The following is a 22,584-nucleotide window of genomic DNA, read 5'->3' on the forward strand; positions in this document are numbered from 1 at the left end:
AAAAAAAAAAAAAATCGGAGGGATCAACTAATTTAAGCTCGTCGGCTACAAATTCAATTAATCATAGCCTATATAGTACAAATTCGTTCACAATCCAAGTGTTTCAAAGTTGTATAAACCAGATCAGGAAAGTGAAACTTGGTTCAGAAGCTCAGCAGGTAAAAATGAAGTACAATTTCAATGTATAACATTACGAATTCGAAAAATCAATAGAATCCGTGAAGCGAAAAACAGAGAATGAGATCTGAAACAAATAAATGGAATATAGAGAAAAAAGGAAAACTTACAGTCACGGAAGACGATGCTATCGCCTCTCTGAGAGAGCACAAAGAACTGTGATATCATTTTTTGAGTTTGCTATTCACCCAAGATGGAGCTTTGCTTTTGTTGGCTCCTCCCTTCTTTGTGTTGATTTACTACCACGTTTTACCAGTGTCAAATAATTGGGCAAACAACGAAAATCCCAGGAGATTAATTACAAAAATTCATATTTTGCATAATTATTGAAATATCTAACATATATAATTAGTTTTCGATAACATATACTATCTCCATCTTATTTTGTATATCTGTTTGACTAGATAAGAAATTTAAAAAATAAGTCATAGAGTTTATAAAGTTTACAAAATTATACCTCTTAAAGTTATTTTAATATTTTCGGACGTAGTTTTTTCTTTGTAAAATACATAATTAGCTTTTGAAATATTTTTTAAAATTTCTAATCTGTTGAGATACATAATATATTTACCAAATATACATTATTTTTTTGTAAAGATGTATAATTAGCTCTCGATATATTTTTTTTCGATTTTAGTCGTCGAGATATATAGTTAGCTCCCAATATATCGAAGATATATAATTAGTTATAATATATAATTAGTTCGATTAGTTAACTCTCACATGGTCACGGTTCAAGTCTTGGAAACAACTTCTAGCAGAAATGTAAGGTAAGATTGCGTATAATACACCCTTGTGGTGGAGCTGTGCTGCCTTTTTTATATAATTAGTTAGAAATTTTTATAATTAATTTGTAAGCTATTTGTATGAATATGATAAGTTAAAATGTATATTTATATTATTCTAAAGAATTTCACCATCTGATTTTTTTCATTTGCCCTTCTTTATTATTTGCTCTTCTTTATTTTATTTTATTTTTTTGAAAAAAGAAAGGATTGCCACTTTTATTATCTGATTTATGCGCCAGATACAAATATATTTTGTTTTATAGTATGAAGTAAATCATATAATAGTAGTATATTTAGGTGCTAGAGCAAGAATATTGTTATAGAGAATTTGTAATTTATCTTGAATTTGCTTGATTGATAAGTGATACGTAACAAAGCAAACAAACTGAAAATAACTTTACTAAAAATTATCAAGATAATAGGCATGAGTACATAATACATAGAGTAATTAACAAGATTATTTACAATACGATTTGATTAAATGTTTCTATATGAGTTATGCAATACCGAGATTTTTTGCGTTCATTATTGCATGTATTTGATCATCTAATATCTATATTGAGATATTCTTTAGGTCTTTGGTCAAAATAATCCAAAAAACAAAATAAATTTTATCATTTTTTTGGTTAAAATGGAGTCTCGTAACATATCATTCAATAGTATAATTGTTTGTAATTAAAATATTAATTAATATTTTTGTATATTTATTTTAAAGCATAGCAATAAATATACAATATTTAAAAAAAATACATACAATATAATATATATATTTATTATAGGAGGAAATCGACAAAATATAATACAATTTTGTATTAAAACTGATATAGTTACCTTCTCAAAAGTCTTTTCTTTAACCTTTTCCCTCTTTTTTATGCTTTCCTCTCTACTAGAGAAATCTGGTTCTTGTTGGGAGAAATTTTACACCTGAGTCAAAGATTTTTTGAAAACAGTCTCTTTACCTTCAAATTACAGGAATAAGATTTACGACCAGTCAGACCTCACTTATTCTTATGTATGTATTGTCATCACGAGAAGAACTACAACTCTTGCATAGTTAAAAAGATCTTGTATTACCTTGGATGATGTGAGTACAACCATAACATATGTCACTAAAATAAAGAAAGAAACTCTAACAAAACCTTGTTCAACATTCAAATCACATATATTTCCATAAAACATTAACTAAAGACTTAAGTGTGTATACATAATATATACACCTACTATTAATAGCCAACTTAGCTATTCACACTTAAACCATTGTTAAGGTCCTTGTTGAAGCCCATTTATCGTCACCCAAATCTTCGGCCCAATATCATAGAACTACCTAAGCCCAAAGCCCTATTTTCCACAACAGCCTTTAAAGCCCTTTTAAGCTGTGCTACATCTTTTTCTCCTCCATTTGCCTTAGCCAACACCACCACCATCTCCGCCTTGGTCCGGCCCCCGACCGTGGCCATCTCCGCCTTGACAACCCGCCCTTGAACCGATTGAATCGCTGACGATATGTCACGGTTCAGAGCCGGTCTGTCCTCACAACAAACTGTAGTTTTAACGGTTCGTTCTTCATTGTCACAATAATTTACAATAACTACATCATTTTCACTAGGTATAAATAAAGATGACAACTCTAGTTGTTGTGCAATATTCTTCCTTAGTTCCTTTAGTTGAGTGACTGCCTCTGTTAGTACTCTTGGCTTGTCCTTCTGCGATATTCATGACAAGCATATACAAAACCACGAGCATCGATTATACACATACAGCAGTAATATACATCAAAAATATGTCAAAAAAAATTAGACTATTCTAGTCTAACATCGTTTGGTTATATGTCATGTTCATTAATTTTTACAGTGAAGATTATTTGTAATTTTCTTTAATTAATTTGATACGACTACACTATTGCACACCAGAAGTTATGCAATTAACAAAAACAATAAAATATCCAGACTACAGTATAATTCCACAAATAGAGTCCCGTTAGGATAGTATGTACCCGGTTCTTGTCCGGTAGACCCTTGGCTCAATAGAAATATATTTGACACGGATTTTAAGGAAATTAGAGCAAAGTGGCAAGATATGTACAATCATATATATCATATATGTGCAAAAATATATTCCCTCCGGCATATCATTCCATTTTACTCCATAAACTTTCTAATTTTGGCACATTTCTAAATGGGCTCATGGTTATGAAAATAATTAAAATGACTCAACGTCTTGTAAAAGCTGTAATACATGCGATGCCATATATATATATATGGTCCCTCGTGTTCTGCATATATACTTTTGTTTTATTGTTTGGTCCCTTTTGTTCTGCATGCAACTACACCAACATGTTTTTATACAACACGGTTCATTTTACCTTAAGCAACTAGCATGAAATTCATTTTCTCGACTAGCTAATTCGAATAATTTTCAAGAGGTAAGACATTTCTTACCGGAAAAAAATCATTTTCAAGACTCGAACTTGAGAACTTTGTTAAACCATCACATAAATAGACGATATACTATACTATTGTACTACACAAACAAAAACTTAAAAACATGAATTTGTACAAGATTTTTAAGTGAATATATATAGAGACCGTCTGCGCAAGAAATTTTTATACTATCATATCATCACCTTTATACTTGTTAATATAGGCATATAGCAATAAGTAGTCTCAATTCTTAACCGACTCGATAATGTAAAAATTCTTTACACTGATGATGATGTATATGTGTTAATAATATAGGCATATAGCAATATGTACGTAGTCTCTATTCTTAATTGACTCGATAACGTAAAATTTCTTTACACTGACGATGTATATGTGTTAATATAGACATATAGCAATAAGTAGTCTCTATATATTCTTAACTGACTCGATAATGTAAAAGTTATTTACACTGACACTGTATGAATATAAATAAAGGAATTAAGAGAACATACTTTAGGCAGATAAGGAAAGAGTTTCTTGAGAGTATGAAGATGTCCATTGATTCTTTCTCTGCGTTTACGTTCAGCCACAGCATGTGTTACAGCTGAATCTTTTGATTTATTTTTCTTTGTATTACTTGATGATTTTCCATCACCATTTTTCCTTTGATGATCAACAAGTACTTGATGCTGCAAAAATCCATTGCACCCTTGTAGTGAAGATAACATTTTTTTTCACTTTGAGAGAGAGAGGAGAAAAAAGAAAAACTCTACTCTTCAAGTAACAAAGAAGGTAGCAAATTTTAAGGGAATTTAAAGAGGAGAGAAATAATGATAAAGATATGATTGAGAGACTATTATTTATTTATTGTTGTTATGAATGAAGATCAGACAATGGGTACGTAAGAAAGATTTGGGTTGATGACATATATATAAAAAATTTATTTTCGAGGAAATGAGATCTCTTGCACTAATAAATGAAAATGAATTTTTTGAATTTATTACATGTAAAAATGAAAATTTCTCGTAAAATAACATAAAATATAAGTGGCCTAAGAACATGAGCGGACCTAGGTAGATTCAAATTTGTGGTGATCCAGCATGGCAACACCCATTAAATCCGACACATAATAGGTATAGTTATATAAAAATGCGTAAAAATTGGTATAAAATGAAAAAAAAAAAAAAAAAAAGAAGCTCCCGTGGAATCAAGAAGATAGCTAGACGCTTTTGTTTCCTGGGCAGAACCTTAAAATTTTGAGTGTCAATATATGTGTTTGAACTTCTCGAGCACCCACAATCCCTAAATTCAAGGTCCGTCACCGCCTAAGAAGTTAATTCTCCTAAATACTTCATTTGTCTCAACTTATGTGAAACAATTGAAATTTTGAGAGTCAATCAAATTTTTCTGCTAACAAAATTTCTTCATGGCCTTTCAAATACTCTAAGTTGTTAATTTATATTTTGATTTAAAACATTTTTTACACCGTCCTTAAATATATAAAACAAAAATTAAAAAATAATTTTCTTATATTTGAATTTCGATCAAAATTTAAATATCGAAATTTATCTGTATCACAAAAATTAGGACAAAAGTGGATTAAAATATGAAGCAGAGAGAGAGACAGGCGATGATGAAATTGTTTGGATATTGTGGAACAAGGAAATAGACGAGGCTTAAGAGTGGACTGACTTTTTACCATTGGCGGTTAAAAGGTAAATTATGAAATGAGACACATTTTCAGCTTGATAACCTCACTTCATCATATCCCTGTTTCTCTGTTGGTCATTTTTCGAATTTTGTGAAGAAGAAAAAAAAATTATTAATTAATGTGTATTTTCAAGTGTTTTTTCTTGAGTAAATGGAGGGTGTATCAAAAATAACTTTTCTATATTCAACATAGGGGTAGTAAGATAATTTGTGGTACACTTTATTCATTTTAGATTTCATTTATGAGATTATACTAAATATATTATTGTTATATATGTATTTTTAAGAATAGCCTGATGTAAAAGCTCACTTACTATAGTATCATTGTTAGGATTTAATTTATTACATCAATAATGATATCAATCAGACCTCTCTCTATATAACAATTTTCTATTATAACAATTAGGAGTCGTTTGGTAGAGTGTATTAGAAAGTTAATGCATGTATTAGTTTAATGTGTGTTAGTAGTACCTTGTTTGGTATATCTTTTTATCCTATGTATAACTAATGCAAGCATTAGTTTTACATTCTATTGTGTATTGAGGTGTGTATTACTAATATCTCAAAATCCATGGCATTAGTAATGCAATGGATCTAATGCGTGCATTAACATGTTTAAAGATCCTATTACCCCTCAAAATTTGAAAGGATCAGAGGGGAAATATTGTTTGAATTTTACTACCTACTAATTACACAATATACCCAAAAAATTATAAGTATAAAAGGACTTGCCTAGATGCCAACTTTAATATGGATCCTTTAAAACATTAATTTTCACAGTTAAAGAGAGGAAATCCAATGATTTCCTAATTAATGACAACCAAATTAAAGGTCCACTTAACTATCCAATGATGATGTGACCCTAGCAAGTCTCATGTTTCTCATGTTACATTGCATTTTTTGGTACAAGTTACATATTGCATAGTAGTAGCAAAGAAGGGAATTCAATTAAACAGCAATTTTTTCAGAAATATTCTTTGTGTATTTTGTCTTATAGAACTTGTCCCTTTTATCGTCTTTAATTAATTGTACATTTGCTACACATTTAATTCTTAATCAAGTCTCCTTAATTACGCTATTTGATGCAAAAATATTCATCAATAATTCTCCAAAATGCTCACGTGACCCAATTTGAGAGAGTGTATCTTAGATTAGACAGTACATGATATAGTTATAATTTATCGAGCATATGACATTAGATAGGATTGTATGAAGATTGTGAATTAAAATAAAAGATTAGTAGGTAGTTAAATGTTGTCTCGTGCTTCGCGGTGGGACTAGGCTTGGTAGGAATGTGGAGCATCGTATCGACCTTATTGATGTAGTTTCTTGCTTTTAATATTTGTTATCATCAGCGGTTGTCCATATCTCGTATTTCAATTACCGCACCATTTCGTTATTGCTATTGTTTTTTTTTTTTGCATAAGTTGCACTGTTTTCTTTATTTAGTTGTCATGCTTTCGTTGTTACGTTTTCTTTTCCATAACTAGCTACTTTGATTTGCTGCACTTAAGCTAATTTTCAATTTCTCTACCTCCACGAGATAAGAATAAGATTTACGTACATTCTATCCTAACTCTCGAGAGTTTCCACTTATTGGATTACACTGAATTTTCACTTGTTATTGTTGTTGCATATATATGTTTCTAAACAATAAAATAATGATTTAGTATTCTGAGAGAGTGATTATTAATTAATACTGTGAAAAGGAGAGATCAAGAATGAACATATACAGAGGGGACTACTGATAATATGCTAATCAGATTGATACTGAACAGTACTTTTACCACTGCAAATCGAAAGCAAAATTAAATACACCTATCCTTATGAATATATATTATTAGGGACAAATAAAAATTAGAAAAGAAAAAAATTACTGGTATGTTGTTTTATTATGCAGTGTTCAGCGGATCAGACTCTCATTGCTTCCCTCTTCTGATTTATTTTGGAATTGAGTTATATATACAAAATTCTATTACATTATCAGTATAATTTAACTTGAATACATTAACAAAATATCAGTATATTTGAACTTGTGGCAGCATGTTAGTTATTTTATTTTCTAGATTACTAATTACATTTATGACGGGCAATTATTTATAATTTTCTTTACGCTAATAGAAGTTAAATGCTTTAACTTGCTAGCTATAATCAGGGGCAGACCTATACGAGGTCGGAGAGCTTCAAAAACTTTTGCTTTGGCCTTGTGTTTGAGATTGCTAAAATAATTAATTAATAGTTATAAATATTTAATTATTTCGATTTTAATACCTAAAACTATCTATGAATTTAATCATTAGCGAGTTCAAAATTCATAAATTTCAAATTCTGATTCTTCCTTTACACTAGTAATATTTTCTAAGTTATCATCATAGAGGTCTTATTATAGAGAGCTAGATAGGTATTGTACGTCAATATAACTTGATAGTATAAAAATTTATACACTATCATACATCTACTACCAAACTATATGTTCCACGGACACTCCGAAAATATAGCTGCTCTCATGTCGAATTCTTAAAAACACACTATTTTTGAAGAGTTCGACACGCACTGAATGAGATTTTTGAAAAGTCTGATCGACATAGCTACCAAATATATACGTAGAGTAAAATTGAGACCATAAAATCTCAGACAGTGCAACACTGCAGAAATATTCGGACCTTCCAGTTTTGGCACATTACTTGACACAGAAATTGTGGGTCCCACACAACCCAAACCCCCCAACCCCCACCCCACCCCACCCCACCCCAAAAACAACAACGAAGTTTTGTTGATGTTAACTAGTCATGGGGGGCATTTCATAATTTGCCTCCTCTACTATTGCTCAGCACAAAGAGAAGACTTTTTCTTGTTATTTCCTTTTACTATTTATGTCCTCCATGTTGCATGTAAACCCTACTTCTTTTGTTTTTTTTCATTGGTTTAATTTTTTGGTCTCTCCACTTCTTGATGATCTATTAAAATGTTGTGGTACTTCTACCTACAAGGATTGTGATATGCAGCCACCTTAACGAGAAATCTCGATTTTGAATACTGGAAATAAAAAAAAATCTAAATAGAAAACACTTATTTCTTTAATGAACCTTACATGACGTAAGTGGATTACTCAAAACCCTAAAGCTCATCACCGTCAGGGATGAAATCAGGTAGGATCGAAGGGGTTTATCTGAATCCTTTTTGACAGAAAATTACATTATTTATACATAATTAAAATAAAGTTATTTTTATGTACATATAATAAACGTTGAATCCCCTTGTGCTTCTTCATGCATTTACTCCGTCATATTTTGAATCCTTTATTGAAAATCTCAATTCTACCACCACCCATTATAACCAAAAAATGTTGTGGCTCATGTGTCCATGATAATCATCTTTTTTCTTAGGGTTTTTGTCTTGATTTTCTTACTATATTTAAGTTTTATTTTTTTTTAGAAGGAAAATAAAAGTTATCATAGTTACTTTTACTTTTCCTGAAAAAAAAATATAATTATTTTCCATATTTGGCTTATAACCTCTTTCTTGAAGGAAAGGTTTTGGAAATCTATAAATAGAAGACTCCCTTCTCATACCATAACACAATAACATCCACAATGTAGTCTTTAAAGAGTCTTTGTTTAGGGGGAGATATTCTATCTCATTAGTTTTTATGTCTTTAATATTAGGTTTTATATGTAGGCCAATTGACCAACTAATATAATAATATTAAGATTTTTAATATTGTTCTATGTGTCTTCTGAATTGTCACCACAATAGTTTGCAACTAATAGCTTTCGCATGACGCCCTCTCGATTTCGAAGCCAACACTTTTGTCCCACAAAAAAGCAAACATTTCTTTTGTACATCTAGTGTTAAAGTTAAAAAAAAAAAAAAATTAGTTCCATTTTACATTGACACATTACAATTGATTGTGGGAGTCAAAAGAGTTTTTTGGTTGACAAACTTTTTCATACGTTGTGTTAGAGGGGTCAGAATTTGAACGAAGGGAGCAATATAATTGATAATAATGTTAGATCACATAGTTTACATTCCATTTTACATAGAATTTAAGTAATTTTTTACACTATCAAATCATTCAAAGAGTAATTTTTTACACTATCAAATCATTCAAAGAATTTAAGTAATTTTTTACGCTATCAAATCATTCAAAAAATATCTATAGATAAGTCTCCTTAAAAGTTTTAAATCTTGAAAATAAAATATGTTATTGCTAAAACGTATAAAAATGACCCAAAGGTGTAAAATATTTACAACACATATGTATATACTTAAAACTCTTTTTGTAAAGCCACTTCCCTTCGCACAGACACATAGTCAAAGCCAAATAAGATCCTATTTCTAAACAGGAAGATACCAAAACATAAACAAGGGGGGACAGTCTAAAGGCAAAAAAGTGTTCCAACTGATCAATTGTTGTTTCTTCCCTTTCAAATGTTTATTTGTCCTGCTTTCCTTTTAGTCCGTTTCAAATGTCTCTTTTCTTTTAACAACTTTTTAATTTCAAATTTCGACCGGACATGTTTAAAACTACAACATCAAAGGATATTTTGATACATTTTTCTACTTTCTTAAATTTCGTATCAGGTCAAAACTAAACAAATAAATTAAAACGGATGGAGTATTGAAATTCAAATGGAAAAAGGAATGAGATAAAGTGAAGAGACATGGATCTAACCAGCAAAAAAGTGAAGAACCCCTTGAAAAAACCAGAAATTTTGATGTCCCAAGAAACTCCTCTCGTCAATTGTCATGTCAATAGACAATTGAGTAGACATTTATTAGTAGTTACAAGTAGTACTTAGGACTTCATGGTCATAAAAGGCTAAACAATCTCTGAACATGTCTGCTATTTTGACATACAATTTTTACTAGTTTTCCAATGGGTTCCACCACCTGCTCATTACAGCAATGACTGCTTCACTTTGACAAAAAAAATGCACTACAGACATCCTTTACATCCAATGAATGTTATCTCTTTTAGGCATAACATGGAACCTCCTTCAACTTAGTTTCTGTTTATTTAGGGAACACTGAAATTATTGTTAGTCTTAAGTTAATACCTTCGACGCTCCTAAACAATCTCGCGTAATGAAGGTGAGAGACACACATTGCGACAAGGGTCAAAGGTATCGAATTGCCAAGTCAAATGGATAACTAGGAGTCTAGGACGAGTGATAGTTTAGGTGTGTACTGATAATTTGAGCAAAGTTTCAAGAGGTCCCAAGGAATTATGCATTTGTTATTCATGTGGTTTCATTTTTCGAGCAAGTTGAATTTTCTTTTGCAAATGTCGGTAGCTTTTGAGTTATCTCGAGACCATATAGTTAAATTGTTGTCCTTCGATCAAATTCATCTATTGTAACCTTTGTCTTCATATGGTAATATACTGGGATGTCTGAAGTTCCATATCAATGTACATTTTGTAACTGTAGCACCAACATCAATCAAGCCACTAGTGCTTGTTAAACAAAATACGTTATCTGTCACTTCCCAATAACAAATATCATTCAGAATTGAACACTAGAAATAGACAATGTCACTCTAGGGTCCAAGAGCAAATTAAATTAACCCCATCAAAGCATTCAAACAACAACAACAAAAGAAAACATAATGTGCATTTCTATAATTTGCATTACAACATCACCATAAACATGAGCAGATCTAGAGGCAATGAATGTACCTGCACCTTGTTTGCGGTATACCTGTAATTGAAAATGTTCTAAAATGTATCTGTAAATGGTAAGTTTATACTCATTGTTACAAGAACAAATGTGGGGCATGCTACTCCGCTCCCACTAATTTGTAATCTTACATTCCGCTCTCCTATAGCACTGATGAGAACAACACTACACTGATAATTTAGGTTGATATCAAATTCTGAGTTACCGAGGATCAAATAGTTGAGAAACAAAAGCTACTTCACAACACGATCGGCAAATCCAGCAGCAGGAACACCACAAACAACTACTCTAGTAATTGGAGGAAGACGATCCTTAGGCTTAGATGGAGATCTTTTAGGGGCAGAAACGCGTCCCTTGGGAATAACTGGGGATTTTGGAGGAGCGGCAGCATGATCCTTTTTACAAAATGGAGATCCAAAAGGAGCCATCAAACCAAGCTCACGCATAATTTTCACTTGGCGTGCACTTGGTGTAGATTTTTCCGCTGAAGCCGTCACCTGAGTGGCATGCCAACATTACCAATGAGTTAATGTTACTGAATGATTTCATATATAGATATCTATGTACTCGTGTGTCCGAGCTAATAGGATTTAGTTAATGCCTCCAAGTTCTTCTTTGATCGTTTCACCCTTTTTTGGGAATAAGTAATCAGTTGAAGATTGTTTTCAGAATCATTTTTTGGGTTAATAAAAAGAAACTCAAGTGAAAAAGTTGGACAGTGTGATTGTAGGAAAATGCTATCTTAATATAGTGCCACATCAACTAGGAAGCTCAATAAGTGCATGGTAACTCAAGTGCCTAAGATAATCCTGGAAATACAAGTTTTAAGAACAAGTTGTTGGAAAGAGAATCAATAGTACTCACTTCATCCATGGACCCGCTCTTTCCCTTGAGTTCATCTTGAGCTTCACTAGATCTTTTCTCAGTTTTCTGTGGAAGTGAGAATTTGATTTTTATTTTTGGCCTTACTGGTGATTTGCTCGACGAAGGTCCAGAATCCTATAAGAAAAATAAGATTCCCAACATCAAATCTAAGGCAAAAATATTTGGACATGTTACACGCATGATTCAAACAAGGAATTCATGAGACAGAACTTGTCTACTCATAGAAGTTGGAGAAAAAATTTTTCACTACACGTAAGTTCTTCTAAGTCTGTCAGGCTTCTTTTAGCAGCAAGATGGTTCTCCACTTGAGATCTTCATTTACGCTGATCAACCTTTAGCTTCAGAAAACAGGGCATGATTAAATTAAAGAGAACAGAAGATGCACACTCACAGATTTTTTGCTGCTTGACTTGGGTGTGTTCGGCATCTTGTCTGGCTTTCTTTTTCGGCTTTCCTCTTCCTTGTGCTTTTCTGAGCCAGACTTTTTCACAGATTTTTTGCTGCTCGACTTGGCGGTGTTTGGCATTTTATCTCGCTTTCTTTTTCGGCTTTTCTCTTCCTTGTGCTTTTCTGAGCCTGACTTTTCCATAGATTTGGGTGTGTTCGGCATCTTGTCTGGCTTTCTTTTTCGGCTTTCCTCTTCCTTGTGCTTTTCTGAGCCTGACTTTTTCACAGATTTTTTGCTGCTCGACTTGGCGGTGTCCGGCATTTTGTCTCTCTTTCTTTTTCGGCTTTCCTTTTCCTTGTGCTTTTCTGAGCCTGACTTTTCCACAGATTTTTTGCTGCTCGACTTGGGTGTGTTCGGCATTTTATCCCCGTCTCGTTTTTGGTTTTCCTCTTCCTTATGATTTTCTGAGCCCAACTTTTTCACAGATTTTTTGCTGCTCGATTTGGCTGTGTTCGGCATTTTATCCCCGTCTCGTTTTTGGTTTTCCTCTTCCTTAAGCTTTTCTGAGCCCGACTTTTTAACAGATTTTTTGCTGCTCGACTTGGGTGCATCTGGCATTTTATCCCCATCTCTTTTTTGGTTTTCCCCTTCCATATGCTTTTCTGAGCCTAACTTTACTTTTGTTATCTCTTTTGGCTGCTTTGCATCTATTTTTCTCGGAAAAGGGCCTTAGCTGAAACAAACACGAGATGGTCATCAATGAAGCAAAGCATAAAAGTGACCATGCAAGTACACTGATCTGGCAACACTTGACTTGAAACCAAAGATTTTAATGAGCGGTTCATGCAATTACACTTACAATTACCTTCTTGGAATTTCTTGCATTTATTTATTATTCTGACGATTGAATTTATGGGATTTTGGTAGGGACATTTGTGTTAAATTCCTAAATTTCCCAGAGAAAGCAACTGACAAGATTAACACTACTTTCCAGAAGCTGACAACAGCATTAGCATTCAAGGAAAACCCCATTTACCAGGTACAAACTTACGAAGTCAAGGTTTTCAAGACCTTGCTTTTGTTGCTTTTGTCATTTTGCCTAGAGATGACAAGTATTCCTGCTAATAGCACAACTCTTCTTAGAAAACCAGAGAAAAAAGTAAAACAGAAGAAAATCATCGAAGATTATCAGAGATGAAAGACACATTCCTTCAACTTCCTCCTATTGTTTTTGATAGTAAGATAGACTGATGATTGTTAAAAAGGACAGGAAAAGGAACAAAAAAAGAGAATTAATTGTATAAAATGATTGTTTGTCACAAATTACGCACGTTTATAGGCGTGAAATGCAGAACAATAATAGATATGCTGCCTCAATCCAAGACATCAGTTATGTGAAATATCACAAACCATTTCCCCCGTTTGGGCACATTTCAATTTGGAGACATTTGAATTTTACCTGGCTATCAACCAGCACTCGTGATGACCCCGGAGCTGGACCAGAAATAGGTTTGCGAGTAAGAACTGATTATTTTCTGTATGTTTATTGCAATGACAACATCTTCAAGTATCGTGTGGTGCCTTATTGGTTGAGCTTAACTTTCTATTCATACAATTAATGTCGAGACTTCAGAAAAAAAAATGGCACTAGAATGCTATCCTTCATACGTCCCTGATTGGCTAAGCTAGGACAGAACAACTGCATAATTTGTCCAAGGATTAGATTTAAAATTTGTTCAGATTCCTCTTTTGTGGGTTAAGACTGACATTTAAGTGGGAGGAGGATCGAGGGACGAGCCCATACTCATCGACATTTGAACCTATGCAGCAATTGGTACTAGACTACTACTATACCAAATGCACTCCACGAGTGAATTATCTGACTGACTAGACTGATATTCTAAACGAAACCAATGCTATCATAACCCGTGAGGATTTTCTATGTTTTATATAAAAAATCTGCCCAGGTCTAAGGTGATAAAGCCTAATTCGCTCTTTATTGGAACGGGAGTTGTTGGAGAGAGATGACTTATTCCCATCATTCATTTGGACGCCAAGTACTTTGAGATAAAGAAGACCATGTACCTTAATTTTTATAAAAGAAAAGAAAAACACATATCTTAGCAACTAGGTTAATACTTCATTGCAGTTCAGATCTTTTATATGTTTGTGAACAGACACTAGTGGGTTTTTTTGATAACCTAGTCATATTAAGCAGAACTAGAAGGGACATGTTTGGACTTAGCACAATTCTCCATGACCGGTAAAGTAGTCACGGTTCTATTAGCAATGGTTGTTCTCTTGTTGCTAGGTCAGGGACGGCAACAAACTTGCGAAGTATGCATCATATAATCAGTGGCGGAAGAGTCAATACTCCAGGAATTGAAACTTTTGAACCAGAGGCACTTACAGCAGATAAGACATTAAGTTCACTGAATTTGCAAAGGAACTGGTACCTTTAGACTTCTCTATTGAATCAAGGAAATTCTCAACCTTTTGATGTCTTATTTGTTGAATCTTTTCTGCAAATTCTCCACTAGAATTTAACCTCATTCCAGCCTGATAAGGCATGGAATGAAATTCTAGCCATGGAATCACCTCGATCATCAGATTGTACAGTCATAAGTCTAGCCCATTCCCATTTTGGGTGGGACAAATTCACTTATTCTTTGATCCCCATTAATAGGAGGGGTGTCAAACTAAGAAAGACCGTAGAAACTTAAAAAGGCTATCTCGAACAATTGTGACAATCGGCTACATTGATGTTATAGGTACGGACTATCACGCATACAACCATACTCAACTTGATGGAATTATTTTATCTTAAAGAGGATCAACAATATGATTTGACCAAACTTTCCTCGAATGAGCTATATGCCTTGAATTGGCTGTGTTCAACTTTTAGGCCCTCCTTTCCACTAAGAACTCTGTGGTTTACCATAAGCTCCCAATACTACTCCTCGGATTGACAAGACTTTTGCATTACTTAGTCAAAGGTTATCCTAGTTTGAGGACCGAGATTCCACTCTCCAAATTTTTGGAATCACAGCATTGAGAGGAAATAGATTTTCAATGCTAAATAGGTGTATCACTACCTTTTTCTCAATACAGCAGATCTTATCCATTGAGAATAACTCATAAGTCCTCTCCAACTTTCTTTAGTATTGATGACAGAGATAGTCAAATTCAATGAAGTGATCCTCTTTCTGGTATCTGAATTGTCACTGGATCAAACTCAAGATAAATCATATCCTTAGGTAAAATTCTTTATCACAACTGCATCATCGCTACACTGTTATCTAAATACACCGATAATGATGCATCTCTGGTCATATTTGCTTCAAGAGATCATCATACTTTGTGACTGAGCAATCTCCTTATTTAGTGCTAATCGCAAAAATTTCAGAAACGTCCTCCCTAGACATTGTTAGAACCGCAAATTTATTGCTGACCTTTTGGCAGCATGGATTACCATAGCCGAGACATGATCACAGAGTCCTCTTCAGCCAACCACAACCCCCACCCCCCCAAAGAGATGTGTCAGTTCTCCCCCTCCCTCCGAAAAAGGACGTGTAGTAATCATTTTAAAACAGTAATTAAAGAGCTACTAAGACTGAAATGTAGGAAACGGGACAGCTAGGAGAATGAAGGTTAAAAGGGCTATGGAGGAGGATGAACAAGATGAGAATCCTGAAGGAAATTTTAGAAATGAAGGGTGAAATGAGAATGTGTAAAGTACATGTTTCCAAAATCAGAAACGTGATAGGAGCAGGTCATAAAGTAAAAAAGCAGTACGATTAGTTTTTCTGTTCCACAAAGAGAAACTAAAGCGACTACCGTCTTGAAGGCGATATACGGGAAGGAAGAAACTAAGAGAGAGATCATATTGATTGTCTTATAAAATATACATCAGTCAATCGACATAAAATATATTATTTTGAAAAGGAAAAATTTATAAATAGATCTAAAATATTACTATACAAAAACCAGAAATATGTATGTGAAGTCATTTGTTATGCGCAATGTTGCCTTCTATGTGATGAATTTATTGGGGGGCTGACATTTATGGTGATGCATTAACTAGGTAAGCTTGTCTTTCTCTCATACAGTTAATTTCAACACACTCTTTGAAAGTTCCGATCTACCAGGATACAACACATTATTAAATTAACGACAATTATACATACCAAAAAAAAGGGGGTAGCCAGGTGCGCCCACCACAAGGGTGTATTGTACACAGCCTTACCTTGTGTTTCTGCCAGAGGTTGTTTCCAAGGCTTGAACCCGTGACCTCCTGGTCACATGACAACAACTTTATCAGTTACTCCAAGATATTAAGTTCAACATATATAATCATATGATACCGATTCACACACTCTTCAGTGCCAACACACACAATGTAGACGCTAATTACCTCTCACCATTTCTAATAAAGCTAAAACAAATAGACTAAAATCCTCCATCTTGCCTCCTCTGGATATAATTATAAGAACATGCTCCAGCGCTAGCTAAAACATCATCAACAATGATAATCTAAATATACTTTCTTTCCTTTTTTAGCGAATAGGCCAGCGGGCCTTAATTTTATTTGTAAAAAAAACTTAACCAAGTTATGGGCCGGGTCGAAATGATCAGTCCCCAAAGTGCAACAAACAAATATATAGCATTTGTACAGACATAACAAATATATCCTTAGTTGTTGTCTTTTGTTCTAGAAGTCTCGATTTGCAAAGCATCGGTGCCTCTGCTACTTTACTCTCTTCTCCAATGCTCCGGCGAGACGAACCGCAGTCCATGGTAAGTTTCTCTCCTCTTCTCATCTCTTTATATCTTGCTCTGCATAGTTTTGAGCTCATCTTTTGGTTTTCCCGATCCACATCTCATCTGCTGTAAATGGTTTGTGGTCAGATCCACTTGGAAGGAGCAAGATTTCTGCACTCTTTATACTTTGTGGATGCATTCCCCTGGTGCAGGTTCCATTTTGTTGTTTCTAGCTTTCGATGTTGTGTATTTATTGTGCCCTTGCTGTGCATCTGTGATTTTCTCATGTTCTTGGGCTGTATCATCATCTGATAGCCTTTTCTTTGATCCTTGGATTAGGACGCTGACTCTTGTCTAAGTTGAGTAGCTGTTTCCCGAGTTGGTAATTCATTAAAATTGTTAATTTTGATTCTGCTTGCCCTTTCAGATGCCAAATTAGCCAAGTAACCGGCCAGCTGATTGCCTTCCCTGTATGTTTTCTTTATTTGTACCTGGCATTCTTACATGAAATGCCTTGTCTTCTATGAGGACTCTGATTTTCCAGGGTATTTGCCATATTCCATCCAGAATGTTTTTTAGAACCAAGCAATCCGTTTCCACTGTTATTTGCCTTATGTTTGTCACTACACAATGTTCAATTGCCTCCTTTATGTTGTGGCCTCTGCTTCTAGATTTGCACCTTCACCAATCTCCTCAGCCTGTGCATATACGAGATCTCCGTCCTCATTCCTCAATCAAAAACCATAGGTGCTACTAATTGGATTTCCCCTATAGGCTCCATCAGTATTGCATTTCAATCCCTCCGTAAGGGGGTCCAGGTGATCTCCTTATAGAAGATTCTTGGTTTGTACCAACCAAAGTAATTCACCAAATCTGTCCAATTACTTGGGATCTGAGTTAGTGTAGGGTACAGTGCTTTACTCAGCTGTCAAATGGTATTAGTAAATAAGTAGACCATCCTATTGAAAGATGTTTGTTTGGGGTACCCTTGGTAGTTTCTCCTCTTCCACAATTCCCAAATTATGATGTTTGGGACCGAGATTATGAGTCTCATCTTTGCCTTGCAAGGCACTGTCCACCATTTAACAACCAATTGTGACAGTTGTCTTCCTGAGCAATCAATACCCGGACATGAAGAAATATAACTCCAAAGCTTAAAAGCTATAGAAGCAGTTAGTAAAATGTGAGTAATTGTTTTCAGTTTAGAATTTGTGCAACACCAACATTTGGATACCTTAGCTATCCCCATTGAGGTATCACATCATCTGTTGGAACTCTAAACTTCCAAATCCTCCATAATAAGAATGAAATTTGAAGGGCTTTGAGGCCAAATGTTTCTAAAGATCTGCCCCTTCTCATCTATGACTCTTATGTCTTCCTATGCTGATTTGACTGAGAACTTGCCATTCTTCTCTAACATCCACCATGTGCTATCTAGTTCTTCAGTTTCAAAGCGGCGGGGATATATGCCATATAGTGTGATCTACCACATCTGTTGATATCTTTATCTCCAATTGATCCCTGTTTCATCCATTTGCATCTGCAAATATCTTCACCGCAATCTCCTCTACCTCTGTAGATTCTGGTATGACATAATACAAGGCAACAAGGAATGTCCAATTGTCAAACCATAAGCTAGCATTCCCACTCCTAACTTGCCACCATATCTGGTGCTCCACCAATTCCCTAACTGCAGCCATCTTTTTCCAAAATAGGGATCCATATTTAGCCTGAACAATTAAAGGATGATTCTTCATGCAATACTTATTCACCATGTTTGAACTCCATTGAGAAGCTTTTGTTCTAAAACTCCACCACAATTTACAAAAAAGGGCATATGAAACATCGAATAAGGAGCTGAGTCCCAACCCCCCTCCTCTTTCCCATCTTCTTTTGGTAAACAAAGAGCCTCCCATCTCACCAATGCTTACTTTTGCATCCAGCAGTGTTGTTCTAGAAGAATCTTGCAAATATCTTGTGTATCTGTCTTATTATTCTCACGGTTAGGTTTACTGCAGACAACAGGTGCACAAGAACACTTTGCAGGACATCATTACTAAGAACTACCATTCCCCCCAATGATAGCAGTCTCCCTTGCCAAGAATGTAGTCTATTCCTGGTCTTGTTAATTAATTAATCATAACAAGCTATCCTATTCCTGCTGTAGAACATAGGAATCCAAGAAGCGTGAAAGGAAAAGTTCACTGCCTAATTCAGGTCACTTTTCCTATAAACCCTCAACTCAAGAAATGAATTAGGCTATACGGATCATCTGTATAGATTCTGGCACATTTGGGTCAGTCCCATTTCACCAAACAAACAAAATTCTCCAAAAATCTCACCTATACAGACTAACCCTCATTTCAACTAGTTGCTATCGACTCAAACTTCCATTCTTCGCTAATACTGACATTCATTCATGATCCTTCCAATGATTCTAATCAACCCTTGAATCAGGCTATACAACAACAACAACATACCCGGTGTAATCCCATGAGTGGGGTCTGGACAGGATAGAGTACGAAGATCTTACCCCTAACTCTCAAGGTAGCGGGTTGTTTCCTATAGACCCTCTCTATGAATGAATGAACTAGGCTATACGAATCATCTACATCTTTTCTGCTTCATTAGGGTCAGTTCCATTTCATCAAATAACAAACTTCTCCAAAACTCACACCTATACACACAGAGTCTATTTCCGATAGACCCTCGGCTCAAGGAATGAGTGTATGGGCTATATGAATCCTCTATATCATTTAGGTCAGTTCCATTTCACCAAACAAACAAAAATCTCCAAAAACCACACCTATGCAGACTAACCCTCATTCCAACTAGTTGGTATTCACTCAAACTTCCATTCTTCGCTACGTTCACATTCCTCAAGAACTCAATGATTCTAGTTGAAGTAGACTATACAACAACAACAACAACAACATACAGTCATACACACGGTAATCCCACAAATGCAGTATGGGGGAGGACAGAGTCTACGCAAACCTTATCCCTACATCGTCTCAAGGAATGAATTAGGCTATACTAATCCTCTATATCATTTCTCCTTCATTTGGGTCAATCCCATTTCACCAAACAAACAAAATTCTCCAAAAGTCACATCTTTTACAGACTAACCCTCATTCCAACTAGTTGCTATCAACCCGAACTGCCATTCTTCACTAAATTCACATTAATTCAAGAACCTTCCAATGATTCTAATCAACCCCAAAAGTCTAAAAGAGTCAAACAACAAACAACAAAATTCTCCAAAAGTCACATCTTTTACAGACTAACCCTCATTCCAACTAGTTGCTATCAACCCAAACTTCCATTCTTCACTAAATTCACATTCATTCAAGAACCTTCCAATGGTTCTAATCAACCCCAAAGTCTCAAACAGTTAAACATACATCTACCTTTTTTTTAATAACATAACCGTGGTAACTAAGCCAGTTTCACACACCTCGACTAAATCCACGGATACGTGACACCTCTTAAACAAGCATCTACTAAAAAGTAACAACATTTCATATAAATTCAACCAAATTAACACACAAAAATAACAAAAAAAAAAAAAAAAAGGAAGCAAGAAGACGTACCGACTAAGAAGGTGAAATCCTTCACAGAATAATCAAGATATATTACTTGTATCCATTTTATTTGGGGGGAAACTGTATTTAGATTTTGGGGACGAATAAAAAAAATGTTAGTCTACTTACTTATATATACTGATGGGTTTTTCAACATTAATTTCCACGTCTTTTACAACCCATTTGTACTTTGTAGGGTACCATCTGATCTATGTGTAGTCTTGTCTTGTCATTCTTTTCTTGATTTTACTATTTTGGGTCGTGTTTGATAAGAACTAAGAATTCACTAAATTTCGAAAGTAGTTTTAGAATAAATTTATTTTATATTTATTTGAAATAAAATATATGAGATAATATATTTTTGAATTAGGTATTTTGATATTACAGTATTACTTTTATTCACCTTCACGGTTTTAGCTTGAGGGTGAAATAATTAATCTCACGATAGTTAATTCTGAGATAATAAATTTTGAAATAACTTATTTTCAATCAAACGAGTACTTAATTCTCTCATCTTAATTTATGTCATATATTTAACTTGATATTAAAAATAACAATAATAATTATATTTACGATCAGGCATAAGTGTTAAATTTTAGTTATTCTTTCTAAATTAACACTATTTTTAAAACTAACTAAGAAAAATATGTCATGTAAATTAAGACAGAAGAATTAAAAAAAAATAACAATAATATAGTAGATCAACTGACAAGAAGTTGTAGAAAGACGTGAAAATTACATGATCTCAAAAATACGGAAAAAATAAAATTTGAAATTTTATCACTATATAAGAGCCTCTTTTTCCTTTCGATTCCTCCCTAAAGTTTCAATATATTTCTTCTCAAAAAAATATATCACATCGATTGGGAGAGGAATGTATAACATGAGAGAAAAAAATTAAAATACTCTCTTTATTTTTTCTTTTTAAGAAAAAAAATTAAAATATTCTTATCCCAAATTAAATGGATACTAGTAATAAATCTTGATTATTTTGTGAAGGATAACTTCACCTTCTTAGTCGGTACGTCTTCTTGCTTCTTCTTTTCGAGTGTTAATTTGGTTGAATTTGTCTAAAATGTTGTTACTTGTTAGTAGATGTTTGTTTAAGAGGTTTCAGGTATCTCGTAAATTTAATCGAGATGTACGAAAGCTGACCTAAATACGACGGTTATATTTTTAAAAAAGTAGATGATTGTTTAACTGCTTGAAATTTTAGGGGCTGATTATAATCATTGGAAGGTTCTTGAATGGAAGTGAATTTAGTGAAGAATGGGAGTTTGAGATAAAATGCATGAGATAATTCATTTTAAAATTACTTATTTCGGTATTGTAGTGTTATTTTTATTTCACCTTCACGTCTTCATCATGAGTGTGGGATAATTAATTTCGAAATAACTAGGTCCGAAATACTTAATTTTGTGATAACTTATTTTCAACCAAATGATTTCTTATTTCTTCTATGACATATTTGACTTGATATTTAAAAAAAAAAAAGTTTGTGATCAAGCATAAGTGTTATATTTGTGTGGTTAAATTTTAGGTATTCTTTCTAAAGTGATATTATTTTTAAAATTAATTGAAAAAACAGATTATATAAATTAAGATGAAGAGATTAAATAAGAAAGGAATAACAATAATATATAAGATCAAATGATACAAACAATAAGTTGTAGAAAGACATGAAAATTACATGATCTCAAAATACTAAGAAAAAAAAATGAAGTTCAAAATTTTATCACTATATAAGAGCTCCTTTTTTCTTTCGATTCCACCCTAAAGTTTTAATACATTTCTCCTCAAAAAAGTATATCACATTGATTACGAAAGAGGAATATATAACATGAGAGGAAAAATTTTAAATACTCTCTTTATTTTGTCTTTTTAAGAAAAAATTTAAAATATTTTTTTATTGTACATTTAAAGTCATTCTTACTTTTTCACATGAATAAGTACTGATAATTCTTTATGTTTATTATATTGATGTACTTTTAATTCTCCCTTCAATATATTTTTTTTTTTCGTCAAGAGGTTTAACGCTGTCATTAGTATCTAGAGGTAGGAACAATATCACATATTTCTTTTCTTCGCTGGGGAATAAAATTTGGGTATACGTTTAATTTGATTAGATAAGTTTGATAATAATCTTTCTTTTTTTTTTTTTAATTATTATTTCTGTCATATATATAAAAA

The 22,584-nt window shown here is 33.5% G+C and overlaps 2 protein-coding genes across 5 annotated transcripts; both read right to left on the minus strand.

Annotated features, from left to right (window-relative positions):
• Window positions 1-2,187: 2,187 nt before the first annotated feature.
• LOC107869488 (putative transcription factor bHLH107) lies at window positions 2,188-4,265 on the minus strand. The gene is made up of 2 exons (XM_016716026.2): window positions 3,898-4,265; window positions 2,188-2,668 (listed from the first exon to the last, which is right to left on the minus strand). The coding sequence occupies exons 1-2, from the start codon at window positions 4,111-4,113 to the stop codon at window positions 2,255-2,257; spliced, it is 630 nt and encodes a 209-aa protein (XP_016571512.1). The 5' UTR covers window positions 4,114-4,265; the 3' UTR covers window positions 2,188-2,254.
• A 6,428-nt stretch (window positions 4,266-10,693) lies between these two features.
• Window positions 10,694-20,682, minus strand: LOC107867366 (protein FAM133A). Of its 4 annotated transcripts, none has more exons than XM_016713557.2 (5): window positions 20,404-20,659; window positions 16,296-16,343; window positions 12,053-12,782; window positions 11,641-11,775; window positions 10,694-11,273 (listed from the first exon to the last, which is right to left on the minus strand). In XM_016713557.2, exons 3-5 carry the CDS (start codon window positions 12,701-12,703, stop codon window positions 11,010-11,012), a joined length of 1,050 nt encoding a protein of 349 aa, XP_016569043.1. In that variant the 5' UTR covers window positions 12,704-12,782; window positions 16,296-16,343; window positions 20,404-20,659; the 3' UTR covers window positions 10,694-11,009. The 4 variants fall into 4 exon arrangements, with proteins under 4 accessions (XP_016569043.1, XP_047266977.1, XP_016569045.1 ...); XM_047411021.1 differs by having other exon boundaries at window positions 16,237-16,343; window positions 20,404-20,556; XM_016713559.2 differs by lacking the exon at window positions 16,296-16,343 and having other exon boundaries at window positions 20,524-20,682.
• Between the last annotated feature and the right edge of the window lie 1,902 nt (window positions 20,683-22,584).

This window comes from Capsicum annuum, chromosome 4 (genome assembly GCF_002878395.1).
Source record: "Capsicum annuum cultivar UCD-10X-F1 chromosome 4, UCD10Xv1.1, whole genome shotgun sequence".
In the NCBI taxonomy this organism is placed as follows: domain Eukaryota; kingdom Viridiplantae; phylum Streptophyta; class Magnoliopsida; order Solanales; family Solanaceae; genus Capsicum; species Capsicum annuum.